This window comes from Chanodichthys erythropterus, chromosome 24 (assembly GCF_024489055.1).
Source record: "Chanodichthys erythropterus isolate Z2021 chromosome 24, ASM2448905v1, whole genome shotgun sequence".
NCBI classification, from domain to species: Eukaryota; Metazoa; Chordata; class Actinopteri; order Cypriniformes; family Xenocyprididae; genus Chanodichthys; species Chanodichthys erythropterus.
In genome coordinates this window covers 3,778,321-3,799,996 of record NC_090244.1, presented here as the reverse complement: position 1 = coordinate 3,799,996, position 21,676 = coordinate 3,778,321, and the positions used below count along the sequence as shown (strand labels likewise).

The window sequence follows — 21,676 nt, the reverse complement described above, 5'->3', positions numbered from 1 at the left end:
CAGGTGTGATTTCGTACCCATTACTGGAGTAGGCCATTTTAAGCGTGGAATACATATTAAAACGCATACAGCACTTTGAAATCAATGAATTGTATATGTTTGAAGAGATACAGCTTGTTTTATGTTCAGTAGAGACGGCAGACATTTTGTCCTCTTCGTCCATTACATACAACTTCATCATCAGCATCACCTTTTTTTCAACAGAAACGATTTGCTAAAAAGCCTACACGTTTTACACATTTAAACAAAAGAATATATGCATTAGAAAAATCAACTTATCTAACAAAACGCGAGTGAATTCATGCTAACCCGTGTTTTAATATCACATAAAAGCTGTCGTATCATTATTACCTTTTATATGATTTTAAAAACCAATAGCAGCAGATCAGCTTATCGATTAGTCGTGTTGTGCTTTAGCACGATTCCCTCCCCGCGTTTTTCCACAGCACATTCCTTCATGGACCAGCAAACTTACTTCCTGCTTTAGAATGAGCGACGGCGACTTCAACTAATCAGACGCGCCTGATGATGCAGCGGGCAATGTGATTGGCTGAGCTCGGCAAGGAGGGCGGGACAAGCTGTGTCGGTGCTCGTGTGTGTTGTTCGAGGGAAAGCGCTGCTGGAGCGATTCGAGGCCTTGCATCTACTTTCTATGAACGAAAAAGGAATAAACACGTTTTGTTTCGTAGGTTTCCTCATGCAGCAGGCAGAAATCGTTGGATAAAAACAAACGGCGGTCGAGGAATGGTTAAATGGTTTGCATTATTGAAATCACATTTACTGCTTGTGTTACTGTACAAAGGCTGTTGGTTTTGTAAATGTGAACGGTTGTTTTTGGGCAGGCCGTAGTTATTTGACTAATGCTCCTGTGCATGCTTCATTGCATGAGTTAGGAGCTCAATTTGATAGAGTAGATGCTGATTTGAGTGTTTGGCGAATGAAAGTGTTAGCAGTTCCTCAGTCTCTGCTGTTGCATGGATCTCAAGGGCCTTGCAGCATGGGATGGCCTTGCGTGCGTTTCTGTGAAATTTTATCAGTTCAAGGACAGACTGTAAAAACCCCTCTCAAACCAGCTCACCTGGGTGCTTTGTTATTATTTAAAAAAAAAAATGCATTATCATTTTAAATAGCAAAAGTCTGTAAAGGTTCAACAACTGCATCATAAATGCCTCCAAAAGTAAATGATATCAAACGAGTATTTTGGTTAGGCACATCATTTACAGTTTGTATTGATTGGCAAAAAGTATAAACCTTTTTAATATGATTAGATGAAATGTCAAATGCTGTAGTTTTGTACACTTTTGAGTACTAAGATTATTTTCACAAAAACATACTACTTTACTATTTTTGCAGTATGCATACAACATACCACTTTGAGGAATCCCACAATGCACTTGAATCCCATATGAATGCATTGTAAATATTGACTCTGGCTGTGTCCGAAATCGCTTACTTTCTTGAGTAGGTACTTATTTTGAATAAAAAAGTAACGACGTACTACATTCGCCATGCTGTCATTATCATGTGATCTACTAGCGTCAGTTGCGTCGCTTCACCGCCATTCTCTAATCTTCTCCTGTGGCCTCATGGGATAGTAAAGTGTCTATCGAATGCACACTTAAAGGGTTAGTTCACCCAAAAATGAAAATTCTGTAATTTATTACTCACCCTCATGCCGTTTTACACCTGTAAGACCTTCGTTCATCTTCGGAACGCAAATTAAGATATTTTTGATGCAATCCGATGGCTCAGTGAGGCCTCCGTAGCCAGCAATGACATTTCCTCTCTCAGGATCCATTAATGTACTAAAACATATTTAAATCTGTTCATGTGAGTACAGTGGTTCAATATTTATATTATAAAGCGTTGAGAATATTTTTGGTTTGCCAAAAAAACAAAACCGCTTATATAGTGATGGCCGATTTCAAAACACTGCTTCAGGAAGATTTGGAGCATAAATGAATCAGTGTATCGAATTATGATTCGGGTCAAACTGCTGAAATCACGTGACTTTGGCGCTCCGAACTGCGGATTCGACACGCTGATTCAGATACAGCTCTGAAAAGTCTCAAAATGGGCAGGGAAGTCGCTAAATCTAGCGACTAAGTCGCTAAATTGGCAGCACTGGTAGTAGGTTATCTGGGTTCTTTTTGGCTACTCTTTCATGAGTACTGTGAATTTAGACACTACTTTTGTCACATACTGTTTTTCGCCTATTACGTAGTAGACAAGTATGCGATTCCAGATGCAGCCTCATTATTTGACATCCCAAAGTCAAGAATTTTCACTCTAAAATCTAACATTAATTTCCAAAAAAATGTCACTGGATGCGACTTAACAGTAACAAAGCATAATGCTGCTTCATATTGTTGCATATTGCCCATTGTTCTCACTTACAATTTTAAAAAAGTTTAAATCCCATAGATCCTAGTAAACAGTATGTTCATATTTCATTTTGAACATAGTCTTTTCCAATGAGTTTTTGCATTGGATCTATGGATAGTTTGTACTTACATGTTTGTTTTTGTTTGTTTTCTAGGTGTTAAACAATCACACATGATTCTCATGAAATGGGAAGAATGTAGAGACGAGACGTGAATACAATCAGCTAGTTTTGTTTTTTAATTTGTTTTATTTTGAAACGATGGCCTACACAAATTATAGCTCACTAAACCGAGCTCAGCTCACCTTTGAATATCTGCACACAAACTCGTAAGTATCAATTTGAGTGTATGCTTGTGTTTTTGCATTATTATAAAAAGCTTATAAGGTGATTAAAAAAATGATGCAATGGGTTGTGTTGTTGTTTTCCCGCATTGGATTTTGATAAACCATTCCTATAAGAGAAACTTCCTGAAACAGGATATGTTACACCACAAGGACTCTGGGAAGAATTTGTGTGATATTCTCAAGATTGTATGCTTCGTTTTAAGTGTTTAGATTATGCTGCTTTGGGACTACAGAATAGTATGTGTTACTTGAGTATAAGTTAAATATGTAAAAATGTTAATTGTTATATGTAAAATTTTCTGTCAAATTGCCAATGTCAAGCTCAATTTTATACAAGGGATCGGCAAAGTGCGCCCTTTATCAATGGGAATGTAAACGATGGCTGTTTTTGTGAATAGGACACCAAAGAACCATTTTGAATGAGGATGTTGCTTTGTTTAGACATTTATAACAATGTTCTAATAATGTATGAATTATTCTTTTATGTACGACAGCTCGATTTTGACACATACTTGGGCATTTATCGCCATAAACTACAAAAGTAACAGTGGCCATGAAAAAAGTCATTTCTTTTGCTGTTGATTGATTATTTTGTGGCCAACAGGACAACCCACGAGTTTCTTTTTGGAGCTTTGGCTGAACTTGTGGACAACTCAAGGTAGAAACAGTTTTTAAATATTAAATATTACTGACAATATTACTGACACTAAGGTCCTGTTAACACCTGGTATTAAGACGCGTTTTGGTCGATTGGACGACGCTAAATACAGGTGTAAACGTTTTGAGCTTGTCCACTTTTGACCACTTCCAGAGGTAGTCGAAAAGGCATTCATATTGGAAACTCATATGGTCGAATGTGTTCGAACGGCCACTAAAGACCGCCTACTCTCCGACTACTGACCAAAGGCTTTATTGGAAGCGTGCTAGCCAGACGGGATTTAAACTTTGTTGGCTGAAGACCCAAGTTTGGTTTGAAGATGGAAAATGTACCAGGCACAATGTTCTCTCACCATTCCTTATTTCTAACATGCAATCACTGCATTCAATCAGAGCAGAAATGAAAGCTGATGCTCTCTGTATGTTTTCCCATCGTCTCCGGGCACGCTCAAATCCCAACCTTATCCATTAGATCGAAAGATCTGAAGAAAAAAAAACATACATTTACCAGCCCAAAGACCCTCCCCTGGAAGAAATCAGGACAGAAGTGGTTGAAAGTGGACAAAGAAGACGGATTTAAACACCAGATGTAAACAGGAATGTGTATCTCTCTACTTGTGATCCGACCAAAACGCATCTTATATCAGGTGTAAAAAGGGCTACTATCATCAAAATGATTTGCACTATTGAAGTGAACATCCACTCCATTTCTTGTCTACAGAGATGCAAATGCTACACGGATAGACATCTACACAGGTTGGATACGATGGTTTTAAGTTGTAGAAATAAATTTGCAAAAATCTGTATTATAACAAAATATTATGTTAATAATCATTTGTTACTGCCAATCAGAGAAGAGACCAGATCTGAGAGGCGGGTTTATGCTGTGTTTTCTTGACGATGGCACTGGAATGGACCCCAGTGAGTAAAGCAAAGAAAACCAAACACAAAATGCATGCATTTCCGCTCAACAAGGTCTCAGGGATGACAACAGAACTGTTTTGAATAGGTGAAGCCACACATGTCATCCAGTTCGGCAAATCGAGCAAACGATTCCCAGAATCTACTCACATCGGCCAGTATGGAAATGGATTAAAGTCGTAAGTATCATTGCGCTTTTCTTGCAAACCGATGAACTGCCATTATCTTGTTATTTAGGTTTTTAAACCTAAACGTCCTGGTCTCTTTTAGGGGTTCCATGCGTATAGGGAAGGACTTCATTCTTTTCACCAAAAAAGATGACAAGTTAACGTGTTTGTTTTTGTCACGAACATTTCATGAAGAAGAGGGTCTGGATGAGGTAAGAAGTTGATCATAAACAAACGCTCATTCTGAACGAAGAGCAGACCTCTCTAAGTGCTATTGGCCTGTTCTCGTAGGTGATTGTCCCATTACCCAGTTGGGACGTGAAGACCCAGCAACCTCTGACTCAAGACACTGAGAAGTACGCTACTGAGACTGAACTCATCTTTAAGTATTCTCCTTTTAAGAATGAAGAGCAGCTATTTCGGCAGTTCAAGAAGATCGAAGGACCCAGCGGTTGGTTTTTAAAGCACTTTGTCTGAAATGAAATCGTCACAGTTAATCAGACTGTGTCTGGTGAGGCCGTTAAATCTGAGCATTGTGTGTTCGTAGGTACACTGGTTGTAGTTTATAATTTGAAGTTGATGGATAACCGAGAGCCGGAGTTGGATGTGGAGACGGACCACCAGGACATTATGATGGCTGGGACGCCCGTAGAGGGAGTGTGAGTTCATTCTTCATGAAAAATTATCATAAGCAGGGTTGTCCAGTTTCTTCTGATCTTAGCTACTTCTCTAAATAGTGCGAGTAATCGTAATTGATTTAGTTTTTGATTTTGGCTTCCAATGATTATTAAAACACAATAATCGAGGTAAAATGATTACTGTGCCGCTGCCACATTCCATCCACGTTCCTCCCTAAAAGCCCAAACTTAAGATCCAACTTAAGATTACGGTGGGTACCGTAATGAAAACGTAGCGGTATGCTAATTTTATGTCATGGCGATTATCGCGGGACAGCTTTTCACCTCGATGAGAAATCTCATCACATTTTAATATTGCAAGATCTCAAGGCACAAAATGTCATTACACCCCTAGTTTTAAGTAAACGCACACAGGTTAGAAAGAGAAATTGTGTATAACAGTATATTTGAGCCGTGCATTAGCTCTTAAAGTGACAGCAGCCAAATAAATCTCTGTCATTAATGATAATTAAACAACAAAGGGAAATCGCTCACTGATCTTTACTGAATAACTTAAATCACTTTAATAAGGATTAATCTATATTTAATGTGATCAGTAAAAATGCAGTGTTATTTTACATTTGATAATTACATTTTTTTGTTGAAGGCTATTATTTATCTGAATGCCACTGTTAGTACATCTTCCTGAAAAACATAAAACACTCTTTAATTTAGTTTGTATTTTCTTTCGGTTGTATTTATTTGTCCTTGTTTTGTAATTAGTTTCTTTGTTCTTATTGTATTGCTGACTGTTTACTTGTCTTATATTATTGTTTTTAGGACTTTTTTCTTACATTAGTTAACCTAGTATTAGTTTTTACTGAAGTATATATATATATACACATATATAATGTGTATATATCGATGAATGTGAAATTTCACTGATATTTAAAATTACTCATATTGTGAAATAAGACTTTGATCATATCACCCACCAATAATTGTGTTAAATAATCATAATTCCAATAGCATTCCCAACTCTAAGTAAGCACACTTAAAGATTTTTAGGATTACTAGAAACTTCCAGACAGGTGTGAGCTAAACTCTACAGAAAGTTGGCCCTCCAGAAGCAGGATTGTCATAACCCACCTAATATTTCTCTTGAGCTGGCGTTTTTTAGCATGTTAATGTATTGTTGGATGTTTTTTGATGATGCTGAATGTATGTTTGTGTTACAAACAGAAAGCCAGAGAGGAGGTCCTTCCGTGCATATGCTGCTGTCCTGTACATCGACCCCAGAATGAGGATCTTCATTCAGGGTCACAAAGTTCGAACCAAGCGGTTGTCCTGTTGCTTGTATAACCCTAGGTAAACATGAAAAATATCAGCTTCACACATATACACAGTCTCAGGGTGTTTTCACACCAAATTGACCTTTTAATGTTGTGAAAAAGTACTTGTTTCATAGTGGAGCGTTCTTGTAACTCTCTCAGATCTAGTAGCAAAAACAATCCCAAATCCTGTACAGAATAGCCTGACACTCATCTTAGCTGTGCATTCTGTTCTTTTGACTTTTAGGATGTACAAATACACGTCAACGCGCTTTAAAACCCGTGCGGAGCAGGAGGTCAAAAAGGCAGATCACCTCTCAAAACTTGGTGAGTTCAACACCAGCACACATAAACAGGCTCAAAATGGATGAGAATTGCAGGGGGGTGTTAAAGGAAGCTGACTCAGGCTTTGTGGGTTATGATAGCATTTCCTCTATCTGACCAGTTCTGCTTTTAACATCTACAAATAATGAAACACAAGTGTTGACAGATGATGTAGCTGGTTGCTTTAAAAACTCAAAGGCTTGCAGCCAATGGGCATGTTTGTAAATGCATCATGTCACCCTTCCCGTGATAAAGATTGTAACTGTGTGTGTGTGTATATATATAGATAGATAGATAGAAAGATAGATAGAAAGATGGAGAGAGAGAGAGAGAGAGAGAGAGAGAGATATAGGTATAGATATACAGTGGGTACGGAAAGTATTCAGACCCCCTTAAATTTTTCACTCTTTGTTATATTGCAGCCATTTGCTAAAATCATTTAAGTTCATTTTTTTCCTCATTAATGTACACACAGCACCCCATATTGACAGAAAAACACAGAATTGTTGACATTTTTGCAGATTTATTAAAAAAGAAAAACTGAAATATCACATGGTCCTAAGTATTCAGACCCTTTGCTGTGACACTCATATATTTAACTCGGGTGCTGTCCATTTCTTCTGATCATCCTTGAGATGGTTCTACACCTTCATTTGAGTCCAGCTGTGTTTGATTATAGTGATTGGACTTGATTAGGAAAGCCACACAACTGTCTATATAAGACCTTACAGCTCACAGTGCATGTCAGAGCAAATGAGTGTCATGAGGTCAAAGGAACTGCCTGAAGAGCTCAGAGACAGAATTGTGGCAAGGCACAGATCTGGCCAAGGTTACAATTTTTTTTTTGCTGCACTTAAGGTTCCTAAGAGCACAGTGGCCTCCATAATCCTTAAATGGAAGATGTTTGGGACGACCAGAACCCATCCTAGAGCCCCTGCATATTTTAACCCTTTCCAACAGTGACTGTATGATTTTGAGATTCGTCTTTCCACATTGAGGGACTCAAACGTGGTAGATTTTTCCCTACGCATCTGACTTAGTTAAACCGGGTGTCCCAGACACCCTATAAATCTATAAATTTATACTCTACTAAGCGTACTTCAATACCTGGTCGAGTCGGCCGACGTCTCTGCCTGTTTTGGGGCACTATCACCTGATACTAAGTTCTTTAGTGCTCCTCACCTCCACTAAACACTATCACTATAGTATAGAAGTTAGATCTCTAGTGCTTAGTTGGCTGCAGCCTAAAAACCAAACAGATTCCAGACTATGCCTCAGAATATGCTTTATTCACGGCCGGGAGAATTCTTATCAATTCCAGAGAATCTCTCTCTGAACAAAAGGAATACCACAGGTTTTAACAGGATTTCAGGTACACTTCACAGTCAGTATGGCATGATCTATTACTCATTATCATCAGTCTTAATAACGATTGGTTTAGATTTAAGAAAAACATCTCAGTTCCTCTGTCCCGCATAAATTTAGATTTAGAACAACTGATCATCAAAAAATGTCTCAGGGTTAATAGTTCAGATTACTCAATAGGTTAAAACAATTCCTCAAAAGACTATTTTTTTTATCCTCAAAAGGATGCTGTCTAGCCAGCACAGCAAAATGTTTCTGAATCACAACACTCAGTCCTAGTGACTATTTCTCTATTTCAATAGTTAGATTATTATTAGGCCTGTAAAAGAAAATAAATGTTAGTTCATTATTAATTAGTTCAAAAATTCTCTCACAAACACAACTATTAAAAAAGGTTAAATCATTCACTGATGCTCCAGAAGAAAACAAGATGCATTAAGAGTCGGGGGGTGAAAACTTTTGAACAAGATGTGCAAGTTTTTCTTATTTTGAGGTACTCACATGTTTCCCAGAAGACAAAAAAGTATAATTTATCCTTTTCATCCAATTCAAAAAGTTTTCGCCACCTGGCTCTTAATGCGTCGTGTTTCCATCTGGAGCATCAGTGAATGTTTGCAGCTTTTGTAATAGTTTTGTTATTTTGTTAAAATGATTAACATTTTTGCATATTCTGCAAGGGGTATGTAAACTTTTGAGCTCAGCTGTATAGATAATGACACTTGTCTTCTGTAGAGCTGCTTTAGAGTTGAATTGAGTGAATGAACACTTTTATTGAACTAAATCGAGCTGAATAATGACACTATTGTCTTTTTAGAGCTTCTTTACAGATGAAATTGTATTCATTTTATAATTTAAAAAGTTATTATCTGTTACTTAGGGCTGCCCCCCAACTAAAGATTTTCTAGTCGACTATTAGTCATTAGCAGTAAATTCATTTAAGCCATTAGTCGACTAATCACAACTCATAGATGTATTTCTCACATCGGTGAGGTCTATACGCTGAGTTTTGGTTCAGTTTCAAATGATGTATTATTCTTATATGTATGACCAAAAATGACAGAGTATTTTAAGTTGTTTCCGCTGTTATCAGAAAAAATGTAGTAGTAGTAGCATGCTTCCCACATGTTTGAAATATACTTGCGGTGGTAGCCAGGTGAAAAATCCTCCTATTACCCATGGCACAAAAATGGTCTACTACATGTGACGAACAAATAATTTGTGATTTTTAACAATATTTTAATTTACTGAAATTCATTTTAATTACATAGGCTACTATTACATTAAAATAAATATTAATAATATTGAATAATATGTGTCAAATAATGTTCTTAGGCTTTTCTTCCAATGGGGGAGCATCCCAGCAAGAGACTACAATAGTTTACTATGAATTAAATGGATATCAAAATAAATACAATTTATTCTGTAACCAAAATACCAGTAATGCCAAGAAGAAAGAAAAAAAAAACTTAGAGTGTGACTTTTAATCATAAGCAATCTCGAAATACACCGGGACTCTTATTTTGAAATGTCTACACTATTGCGGGCTGATTCTTCAGATGAGAGAGAGATGTTTTCCTTCAACTGTCTCTAAAACATATTATATAAAAGCCATACAGTAGACACTGCATAATTCATAAAACTCAAGTTCATTAGCAATCGCTTGGCATAATTGTGCGCTATACATTGATTGGGAATCACTTTGAAGCAGTCTGAAGCACTGTTGCGCAAACCTGTAGAATGCGTAACAGCGTCGCCTTTGTGAAATATCCACCGCATCTCTGCAGCACACGTGGGAATGTCAGCGGGAGTAAACAGTTCTTGCGCATTTTTCACTAGTTAATGGATCGCAGATGGTTTCATTAACTCAGGCGGATAAAAAAAGTATAAGAGGATAACAATAATCCATGTAAAAATGTGTCTCCAAATATACTTGGGCGGCCGTTGATATACCTGGGCGGCCCGCCCAAGTAAAGTCTATGTGTGGGAAGCACTGAGTAGTAAAAAAATGCAGTAAAGCGCGCTATACTTCAGCTTCCACACTCCGCACAAACACTTGGATATGCGCCTAATAATATCGCACATTTTTCTAGGTTAATGTTAAAGTGAGCAGCCAAGTAAAGTTGCTACAACTTACATGTTTCAAATGATAAGCCATATTTAAGGTCAATGGATTATAGGCGAATGTTTGGATTTCCTTCCTGACATACTGTAATTACCACAAGGACCTGTCGTTAATGATCTTTCCCTTACGGACTGCATGACTTCACCACTTCCTGTGGAGTTTTTTCCTTTTTTTTTCTGCGACTAACAGACTAATAAAATTGTAATGCCTTGTTTAGTCGACTATTAGGGGGCATCCCTACTTTTGTTTTCTTGTTTATGACTGTGAAGCTTCTTTAGGTAATGTATAAAGTGCTATATAATTAAATGTGACTTGATTTGACTTGTGCATATGTTTGAATTTCTCTCTAGCTGAGGAGAAGGCGCGGGAAGCCGAGAGTAAAGCTCGTGCCCTGGAGTTAAAGCTTGGTGATGACTTGTCCAAAGAAGCCAGAGTAAGACCACGACCACCCCAACACAGACCCAGAACAGAAATCTGGACTATTCATCAGTTTATTATCTATTTATTAAAGAAATTTGAATTTAGACCTTTATAAATTGCACTTATGAGTTTGTTGGATCTGCAGGTTTTTAGTAAAGTTGTTATATGATCTCTTTATATGATTTCAGGCCTCACTGAGAAAGGCACAAGATTCGGCTGCAGCGTTGCGTGCCGAAGCTACTAGAAAACAAGCCATTCATGCATCCAAACAAAAGTAATACACACATCCACTGCTACAAATGCACTATTTACACTACTTTTTTTTAAATTCTCATCACATTTGACTTTAGTCTACTGCATAATGACACCCTCATATCCTTGAAAACACACACTGGTTGACTATTGTCGAGAATTATTTGTATAGTGTTCACAATACACAGTTTCAAAGCAGCAAATTCTTCCCGTTTCAGAGCTTTGAAAGAGCCCAAGGAGCTGAACTTTATATTTGGCGTGAACATCGAGAGACGAGAGCAGGATGGGATGTTCGTCTATAACTGTAGTCGTCTCATTAAGATGTACGAGAAGACGGGACCACAGCTGGAGGGAGGAATGTGAGTGAAAATCACACACACACTGCATTAGACAAGCTGATGTGTTCGCATTAACAGTGTGGATGACCGCTGTGTGTGTGTGTTTGTATCAGGGCCTGTGGAGGTGTTGTAGGAGTGGTGGATGTTCCCTATCTAGTGCTCGAGCCAACACACAACAAACAGGACTTTGCAGACGCTAAAGAGTATAGACACTTACTGAGGGCCATGGGAGAATATCTCGCCCAGTACTGGAAGGACATCGGTATAGGTCAGTCTGTGTGTTTGTCTTCTTTTTGTTGATAACATGTGCAGACATATATTAAATATCCATTCAAATGATGGATTTTTAATAGTTAGTTTATACAACAGGTTCCCAAATCTGATTGGCTGAGAGGTCTTTCCAGCCATGCTATATTCTACTACTATCGCTACAGGAACCGTTTGACTGTTTGAATCACTCCGCTTTCAGCATTCTCACTGCGAGTGTCATGGCGGACGAGCAAACCCACCATATTTTTATGTTGTTTTGGAGTTTTTTTAGGCGAGAATATAGTTGTTTAGACCTCAGATATGCGATTTATATGTAAACATAGTGCCTATTTGAAAATTTGTTTAGACTATTTCGGAGATGCGGGTTCTAGGTCATCAGCGATTGTTCAGTGCTCATTTCCCCAAAGAGAACAGCTTCATCTCGGCCAATCCTCCGGGAATTTGCCTTATGTAGTATAATTAGTTTTTTGTATATCAACTGGGCAATCTTTGGTCTTATTAATATATTACTTGTTCCAGACCTGATAGATTTGGCTTAAAGGCTATATTAAGTTCCATAACTTTATATTTACATTGAAAGTAAATCATGTACTAATTAGAGCGCTGCTTTTGTACACATGACTGAACTTTGCTTGTTTGTTTACTATTTTACTTCTTTACCGGCTATTTGTTGTTAATTTAAATATTATTGTTCAATAAATAATATTTTATATAAAAAACCTGGCATATTTTTGGTATTGAGAAAGAGTCCGTTAGTGATTTTGTCTATAGTGAAAGTTACATTAATACGCTTTAGATGGCGGTTTTTATGAGTTGAGTGAGTCAGTCGCAAAGACTTTTATATTGAAATGGACTGAAACAAGGACATTTTTACTTTGTCTTATGTGATGCAACTGACAAATGCATTAACTAACGCTGTCAAGGGAATGTTTTAAATGTTAAAAGGACAAAGACAAAGATATCACTTTCCCCAGCAGACAGTCAAACTGATTTTGTGATTATGAATATAAGATTGACCTGAAGAATATAAACTAGATGCAGATAATGCACTCGATTAGTTGATCTCTCTCATAATACTCTTGAGTTTCAATGAAGCGACTCAACGTTTTAAAGACAATCTGTTGTTGTTTCTATATATATATATATATATATATATATATATATATATATATTATATTATATTATATTATATTATATTATATTATATTATATTATATTATATTATATTTTCCTAATAAATTTAACATGAATTGAATATCTCCCTCAACAGCTCAGAAGGGTATAGTGAAATTCTGGGATGAATTTGGTTATTTGTCCGCCAACTGGAACTCTGTACCATCAAACGAAGTTCGGTTTCGCCGACGAAGAGCCATGGAGATACCGGTCACCATCCAGTGTGGTACGAACATAAACGTCCTTTAACATGCCAGAAACACAATTATTTAGAAACATCCTAAATGCATATTTTGCTCATACTCAGGGTTGCTGATTTAATGCTAACTCAGCCAGAAAAAAGATTGTTTTTAGTAGGTACTTAATTTAAGCAAAATACAAAAATGGTCCAGACTTAAAGAGGAAAACCTTGAACCCCCATACAGTATGTTTTATCAGTCACATGGCCTTCTGCCTTACATATGTATCTAAATGTAAAAAATAATAATAATAATAGCCTGATAAAACATCTGATCTTATATTTTAAATATATTCAGTTGGGCTCAATCAATGAATTTCTTTACACTTTTATGTATTATTTAATTTTTTAAATTCTCAGAATCACTGATTTGACTCATCTTTGATTATTCTTTTTTTCTTTTTCAAAAATGACTTCTTCTGCCCAGATGGAAATGTATAACTGATTCAAAAACATATTGTCTGGACCAGGAACACCATTCTCATTTTCCTCAAAAGACATACAAATATAATTTCTTACCTTTCTTTTTTTTATCTTCCTGTAGATAAGTGTTTGAAATGGCGGACGTTGCCGTTTCAGATGGATGCCGTGGACAAACGGTACCCAGACAGCTGGGTGTGTCTCATGAACCCAGATGGGACCCAGGACAGGTTAGGAAACTAGACACCAGAAGAGATTTAAGACTGCTTTTTTGTTTTTTGTTTTTCTTATTGTTTTGTTTGCTGTTCTGTCCTGTTAGGTGTGATGCGCCTGAGCAGAAGCAGAATTTGCCCATCGGCGTTTTGAAAAAAGACATCAAGACAACAGAGGACAAACAGAAAGATCTGTCAGATAAAATCCGTCAGCAGCAGGAGAAACTGGAGGCTCTGCAGGTCTGTCTGTCATCTCGACTCTCTTCTGAGCTTTTCTGTCTGTTTTGTGTAAATTTAATGCTTTATTTCTCCTAATTCAGAAAACCACAACAATAAAATCAGCAACGGATATAAAACGGCTCCCTCTAGATGTCAGTACAAAACCTACAGAAGAGCGCACGCCTCAGGTACAGCATGTGTGTGGATGAAGAAAACATCTAGGTTATATTTCACCTCAAAAAAATACTTGATTTACTTATTTTAAATGATATATTTGTGTTTGCATTACAGTATGATAACTGGCCTAAATATAGGATTCATTTTCTTTATGCAAAATATTATTTTGGAGAGGGTAGATTTGACCTGGACATGTTATTGACAGGTTTCAAGCTATTCATTGTTCCATTTGCATTTTTTTAACCCTTATAGCCGACCCGCTCATCCCAGCGAGCAGCACCCCGCCCACGTTCACCACCTCTCCCTGCAGTGGTCAGAAAAGCTGTCAGTCAGCCGCAGATATCAAAAACTCCTCCTTCTAAACCAACACCTTCGTCACGAGCTACGCGAACCCCACCAGCTCCTCCCCCTCCACCCAAATCAAAGCCGGCTCCAGCAGCCAAGGCATCAAAACCCGCCCCCAAACCTGTAGCCCCGCCCCCACCGCCGCCCACAAAGACGCCGGCTCGCAGAACTGCCATGCAGAGCCGCACTGCTACAGTAAGTCAGCTTGCATACATGCTCAAAAACAAACATAAACTCAAACTTTAAATATCTTTTTTTTTACACTGACTGTGCTTTAAAAAAAATCACAACAAACCGATGTGTTTTTCTGTTAGCCATCCTCACCCAAGACTGCTAGCAAACAAACTCCAACCAGCAAGAAAGGAAACCTAAAGAAGGGTAGAGTCCAAGAAGAGGAGGATGAGGAAGAAGAAGAAAGTGAAGAGGAGGAGGAAGAGGAAGAAGACGAAGAGGATGAAGACAGTGCGTCAGAAGAGGATGAACCTCAACCCAAAAAATCAAAGATGGCGGCATCTGTTCAGGCTCGAGGGAAAACTGCAGTGGAAAAAAAACCAGCAGTAGCAGCAGTTAAACAAACCAACACTGAGGTACAGTAACACATTCACACCACATTCCCACTTCATTCCCACTCAATACGGTTTTAATTGATCTGAATTTCTCTCTCAGGTTATCACGAATAGCACTAATGAAGATCTGAAGAAAGATGTGACAAAAAATGCACAGAAAGGTAATATATGTATGTCATTTTGGATGATAAAGAGATGCATGGAATTGTGTGGTATGATTTAGAGATCTAATAAACGGTGTGTGTTGTAGATAAAGGCATGCAGGTAGAGGCAAAGGTGAACGGCGAGTGGTTCACGGGTCGTGTAACCGCAGTAGAGACGGGAAAGGACAATGTACGCTGGAAAGTCAAGTTCGACTACGTTCCCATGAACACTCCAAGAGACCGCTGGTACATGCACAGTCATACACAAATCAATATGTGACACATGTACTACACCAAGGGCGTGATTTACTAAATTAGCGTGAGGAAGCACTCCCATAAAAGCTCAGATGGGACTGGAAAGTTCTGCAGGTGATCTACTGACAATGCGCAAAATAAAGCTGCAGCTTACTTCCATAATGACCAACGGAGTCTGCCAAGAGCAGCGATAACGTCTTCCTCTGGAGCTCTTCTACCACACGCTCTCTGTTCTCTGCGGTGCCTCCTCCTACAGCCACTACTGCAGCAATGTTAAGCACAAAATTGGTTAAAGGGATAGATCACCCAAAAATTATCCTTGGTGTATATGACTATCTTCCTTCTGACGAACACAATCGGAGATATATTTAAAAATATCCTGGCTCTTCCAAGCTTTATAATGAGAGTGAATGGGGGGCGAGATTTTGAAGCCCAAAAAAATGTCTATCCATTATAAAAGTAATCCAGGGGGTTAATAAAGGCCTTCTGAAGTGAAGCAATGGATTTTTGTGAGAGGAAAAATATCCATATTTATTAAACTTAACTATAATAACTAGCCATATATGCATCAATTTGCAGCGGAAGAGTGACTTAGTGACGAACGCAGAAGCGCAGAGGATAGAGCAAAGCAAAACACCGGTCACGAGTTAGAAGTCTAAAATGAGAAATTTTAAAGAGCGATGTCGGAGGATTTCAATGTAAAAGAAAAGGAGCTTGAGTTTGTTGTATAAATATATCTGAGGTTGTGTTTGTCTGGAAGAAGATACATCTAGGATGGCTTGAGGGCGAGTAAATCGCAGGATAATTTTTGGGTGAACTATCTCTTTAAGACATGCTTTTTTGGGGTGTTAAAAAATCACTCAAATACCAGTTAATTGACTACTGCTAACCATGTTGCATAAAGCATGTTGCATGACTTATTTAAATACTCCTTCCATAAATTTTGCGTCTGAAAGGGAAACTCTTACAATTTAGTGTTGTTAAAAATATCAGTATTTCAATACGTATGGATACTGAAATATCGGAAACTAATCCAATACTAATTTCCAGAGGTATCGATACACGATACCAGCTGCACGTGCTCTCTTCTCTTTGACAGCAAATTGACTCGCCCGCCTCTTTTCATTCGTTCAGGTTTAATAGTGTTGTTACAGGGCCTGAATTTCGCCACTGTGTTGCGCATAATTTTACTCATTCCTGCAGGTTCCGCACTTGCACTGAAAGCACGCACCAGTTATCTATACAAGTGTTGCGCACATAAAGTCGCCTCTCAAACAGCCCACAAGCACCAAATTGAGTTTTTTTTGTGGCTTATTGCGCTTAAAGGTGCCCTCGAATGAAAAATTTAATTTATCTTGGCATAGTTAAATAACAAGAGTTCAGTACATGGAAATGACATGCAGTGAGTTTCAAACTCCATTGTTTCGTCCTTCTTATGTAAATCTCAACATAACACCGACTGTTAAGTAACAGTCATTAATATGTACGCCCCCAATATTTGCATATGCCAGCCCATGTTCCCAACATTATGAAAGGCATTACACAAGGGCAGCCAGTATTAACGTCTGGATCTGTGCACAGCTGAATCATCAGACTAGGTAAGCAAGCAAGGACAATAGCGAAAAATGGCAGATGGAGCGATAATAACTGACATGATCCATGATATCATGATATTTTTAGTGATCTTTGTAAATTGTCTTTCTAAATGTTTCGTTAGCATGTTGCTAATGTCGTTTATTACTGTATTCACGGAGACAAGAGCCGTCGCTATTTTCATTTTTAAACACTTGCAGTCTGTATAATTCATAAACACAACTTCATTCTTTATAAATCTCTCCAACAGTGTAGCATTAGCCGTTAGCCACGGAGCATAGCCTCAAATTCATTCAGAATCAAATGTAAACAATATAACAGTATACAATACTCACATAATCCGACGCATGCATGACGAACACTTTGTAAAGATCCATTTGAGGGTTATATTAGCTGTGTGAACTTTGGTTATGCACGGTTTAAGGCAAGCGCGAGCTCCGTGGGCGTGGAGCAGGAGAATTAAAGGGCCAGTAGCCCTGAATCGGCTAATTTATAATGATGCCCCAAAATAGGCAGTTAAAAAAAAAATAATTAAAAAAAATCTATGGGGTATTTTGAGCTGAAACTTCAGACACATTCAGGGGACACCTTATACTTATATTAGATCTTTTTAAAAAAGTTCTAGGGCACCTTTAAACGCTCAAATGCACACAAAATTGTCAAAATGCCTATCTTATGTAGTATACTTTCTGTAGTATTTTTTACTCACCTGAAAAACTTAAAGCCATGTTGGTTTAATTTGCGTCTTTAATCTATTGTATTTATTTGTGCTATTGTTTACAATTTATTTGTTCTTATTTTATTACTGACTGTTTACTTGTCTTTTTCGTAAATTTAAACTTTCAAATAAAGCCTCTATTTGCTTTGTGAAAGCTGTTGCAAACAAAATGACCCAAATTATCAAAAAATTATGAGATAATATTGAAAATAAATATCTATATGGCAGTTTTCCTCTAGTATCGAAAATGGTAGAAAAATGTGGAATGGAAAATGCCAAGCCCTCGACAATACAAAAAAATGACTGTGAGCACATCTAAATGAAATGCCACAATTGACATTGTTTTATTAAGTTTCAAATTTTAATTGCAAAAGATATAATAGATTTGGTTTAATTGAGCATTTTTTCCCCCATTGGCATTTGGAAAATGTTTTTTTTTTTTTTTATCCCAAACCCACATTAATTTCCGACCCTAATGTTTGATTTGTGATTGTTTTCAGGGTGTTTAAGGGCAGCGATGATGTCCGTCTTATGCGTCCCGCCTCTCCAGAGTCACGAAGTCCAGACACCAATCAGGGTCCAGCGCGGTCTGTAACTCCGCCCACCGCTGCCGAGCCAGACACGACTCAGAGCGGGCCGAGCAGAGAGACGACAGAAGGCCTTGTGACCATGATGAGGTGTGTTTGTGGTTTGTTTCTGTTAATCATGTGTGCATTTTTTGTGTGTGTGTGAATTTCATCCCCACATTCATGGTTTGTTTGGCACAGGACGTTGCTACGGTATTTTTTCCCTCCGGACTTCCGAATCCCTAAAGATTCTGTGAACACTATGAGTGCTGAGGACCTTGTGGCCTTTCCCATCGTGAGTACAGACCATAGTCGCTGCTGTACGGAAGCTTTTTAGAGATATTTATATCAAACCTTAATTATTTGAGTGCTTATTTGAGTGTCTTGTGCATTGCAGAAAGAGTACTTCCAGCAGTATGAGGCCGGACTGCAGAGTCTGTGTAATTCCTACCAGACTCGGGCGGAGTCACGGGCACGAGCCGTGGAGGAGAAGAGCAGCGGGGCAGAAGCCAAACTCAGAGAATCTGAAGAGAAACTCCGCAAACTAAGAACCAACATCGTCGCTCTTCTGCAGAAAGTCCAGGAGGTCTGAAACACGCACACTTTCAATTTACTAAGCTGTTTAAACTACTGTTTAGAATTATCAGTGGGAAAAGAATGTTTGGAAGTTAATTTGTTCATGTGTGTATTTTGTTCCACAGGACATTGAGATCAGCAGTGATGATGAGCTGGACGCCTACATTGAAGATTTGGTCACAAAGGGAGAGTGAAACCCTGCATCTCCTCCGTATTATCCTCATTCTCACTCCCTACATTTGTGTTTCATGCATACTAAGAGTTTTAGCGGAAGACTGGAGATGATTGCTGGTCGGCCGCATCTTCATCCCTATATACTGTGACAAAACTCTGTAATGCAGCAAGAGCTTCATTGCCAACTTCAACGCAATTTTCGGTTCAAAACGGCACTCAGGCCATCAGCTCAGCCTTGGAGCAGATTGAACTTGTGGGCTGCAGGTGATGAGAGATTCAAATGGTTTCGTAGAACCTGCAGTTTAACAACTTTGTTTGGTTTTACTCTACATAGCGGTTTTGAGTTCATGTTGGCTGTTTTTTAGGGTCTCTGTGTTGTAAAGCTTCATTCTCAACCCAATTTTATGGAAGAGTCCTCAGCTGTTCTCACAGCTCTCATTGACTCCTTGCAAAGCCGTTTGACATTTTGAGTTTGAAAATGGGCTTTAACTTGCTGCTTTGTGATCCGTATTGTCTCAAGTTTGAGTTACTTCCTGATTCGTTTTCCGTTTATTTGGATGTGATATTCAGTTCGTGTTGTATTATTTTTAACCTTTCAGTTTCCGTTTTTTGGAATAAACACTGATCTGATGCTGTTAACCCCTTCAGTTACAGTATTTAGTCTTCATCTTTATATCTGAGAATATTTTTTAAAAAGTTTTATTAAAACAGTCCAATAAAGTTTAGGATGTACACGTGGTCTTTGTTCTGTTTGTTTGAAAAAAAAAAAAAAAAAACTTTGGTTTTGACTTGTAACTTCAGTTTAGTTTATTAATTTAATACATTCAATAATTCATTGAAATTGAAAAAAAAAAATGTATATTAAATACACAGACTTGACTTTAAGTAGGGGAGAGTGGGGTAAAGTGAGACACTTTTTACATTTGCTCCCCTCTAAGCGAGCTAAAATGATATATCAGTAAAATTCACGCATTTCCCATTAATTCAGGATGTTTCCTAGCCATAGAAATTATCAGAATGCATTCAGGACGAAGGTCAGTGAAAATATGATTGTTTTTAAAAAAGTCATCTTGTGTCTCACTTTACCCCAGCTTAGGGGTAAACTGAGACAGACCAGAGAAATCAAGGGGGTAAAACTGATCCACTTACTTTTTCCACACTGAAACTACCATAACAACACAATGTTGTAACAGATCGAGTCCTGACAGCTAGCTTGACAACCACACATTCCAGAACTAATGACGGACTAGTAACAGAATCATGAGGATTGGTCAATTAAGCACATTTTTTTTTCTAAACACTTGAAAGTAACTCGGAACAAAATCAAATACAACATAATTTAAAATATTTTAATTAACATTCAAATGGCAGATAGAACCAGTTAGATTAGAACACAGTCTGGGGGTCAGAACACAGGACCCTTAGGGTGCGTTCACACTTGTAATTGGTTCATTTGAGAACATGTGAACGCTGCCCTAAAAAGAGACCCTAAAAAGGACAGCATCCTCATGCATGTCGGTTTATCTTGTCATAGTCGCGAGTTTGCCTATCACAGGCATCAGACGCGCGTCTCGTTTGTGTGTGTGACGGATGGATTCCTGCCACTGTTTTGAGTACTTTACACATGTTATAAGCTCTTCACGAGTTCCCAGCTGGCCAAAATACCATCACACGCAGCGCATTTACCTCAGCACACTGCATTGTTTGGGATTTTTGTTATGTTCCGGTTCAAAATAGACAATACGTCATAAATAATCTGACCAATCACCTTGTGAATGTATCCCTATGCCTCAAGGTTCGGTATCTTTTGGTTCGGTGATAAAATTGCCAATCTGAACACTAATTGGACCATGACTAAATGTTTTGTTTTTTTTTTCTTCTTTGGTCCGGACCAAATTAACCAAACAAACCGAACTACAAGTGTGAACGCACCCTTAGAGCCAGCTAGTGTGTGGAGGTCAGAGCAAAGCACAATCAGAACCAGCTAGAACAGCCTGGGACTGTTCTAGCAGGGGTTATAGGGAAAGATGAGGAGTTGCTCTCTCCATCTCTCCAGGCCTTTTAGGTTGAGGCAGCTTCTTCACTACATCACCTTTATGAACATGTGCCACCACATTCTCCTCGAGGGGTGTTTTGCCCCAGAGGTTGTCTTCCTGGTGTTTTGCCTTGGCATGATGGCTTTTCTACAATGTTTATGACATTAAAAATAAAACATATGTAATGTAATATTGCATTAAAATATGTTTAAGGCTAAATTTAACTTGTGCCTCATGTCTCACTTTACCCCAAAGCATTTGTCTCACTTTACCCCACCACTACATTTTACAAAAAAACTATCTCTCTTAGCAATTCAGGCTAATCTTCAGTTAGCATCATCACATGGTTTTATATATTGATAATTCATCAACATGTATGATATAAGTTTTTCTACCTGAATCATTTTGCTTTGGCACAACAGTTAAGTTGACCGCAAGAAAATTTACTTTTACATGCAAAAAAAAAAAAATTATTTTTGTGAAAAAAAACATGCTTAGCACAGCACCATGAGGTCCTCTCCTTCATGGCCAAGGGGAAATGTGAGGGGCTTTAAAACATAATTGTCACATAACCACAAATGTGTTCCGTTGCAGAGATACATGGGGTGTCTCTCACATTACCCGATTACCCCACTCTCCCCTAACTTGCATTTTGCATAGCTGCTAGTAAATATATTGAACATAAATGTTGAAACTGAATGTAATGACCTCTATTACTTGATATTTATAAATGGAAAGCGAAAAAAGTCCT

At 38.1% G+C, this 21,676-nt stretch overlaps 1 protein-coding gene across 2 annotated transcripts; it reads left to right on the top strand.

Moving 5' to 3' along the window:
• The first annotated feature begins 587 nt into the window (after positions 1 to 587).
• On the top strand, positions 588 to 21,052 carry morc2 (MORC family CW-type zinc finger 2). 2 transcript variants are annotated; one of them, XM_067379953.1, is made up of 27 exons: positions 588 to 685; positions 2,540 to 2,712; positions 3,335 to 3,388; positions 4,109 to 4,143; positions 4,240 to 4,308; positions 4,397 to 4,487; positions 4,579 to 4,687; positions 4,767 to 4,926; positions 5,023 to 5,134; positions 6,335 to 6,460; positions 6,671 to 6,750; positions 10,585 to 10,667; positions 10,843 to 10,928; positions 11,125 to 11,265; positions 11,358 to 11,512; positions 12,785 to 12,913; positions 13,470 to 13,575; positions 13,665 to 13,797; positions 13,878 to 13,964; positions 14,206 to 14,493; positions 14,613 to 14,885; positions 14,965 to 15,025; positions 15,115 to 15,253; positions 18,074 to 18,250; positions 18,341 to 18,434; positions 18,537 to 18,725; positions 18,841 to 21,052. In XM_067379953.1, exons 2-27 carry the CDS (start codon positions 2,645 to 2,647, stop codon positions 18,907 to 18,909), a joined length of 3,114 nt encoding a protein of 1,037 aa, XP_067236054.1. In that variant the 5' UTR covers positions 588 to 685; positions 2,540 to 2,644; the 3' UTR covers positions 18,910 to 21,052. The 2 variants fall into 2 exon arrangements, with proteins under 2 accessions (XP_067236054.1, XP_067236053.1); XM_067379952.1 differs by having other exon boundaries at positions 594 to 755.
• Positions 21,053 to 21,676: the final 624 nt, after the last annotated feature.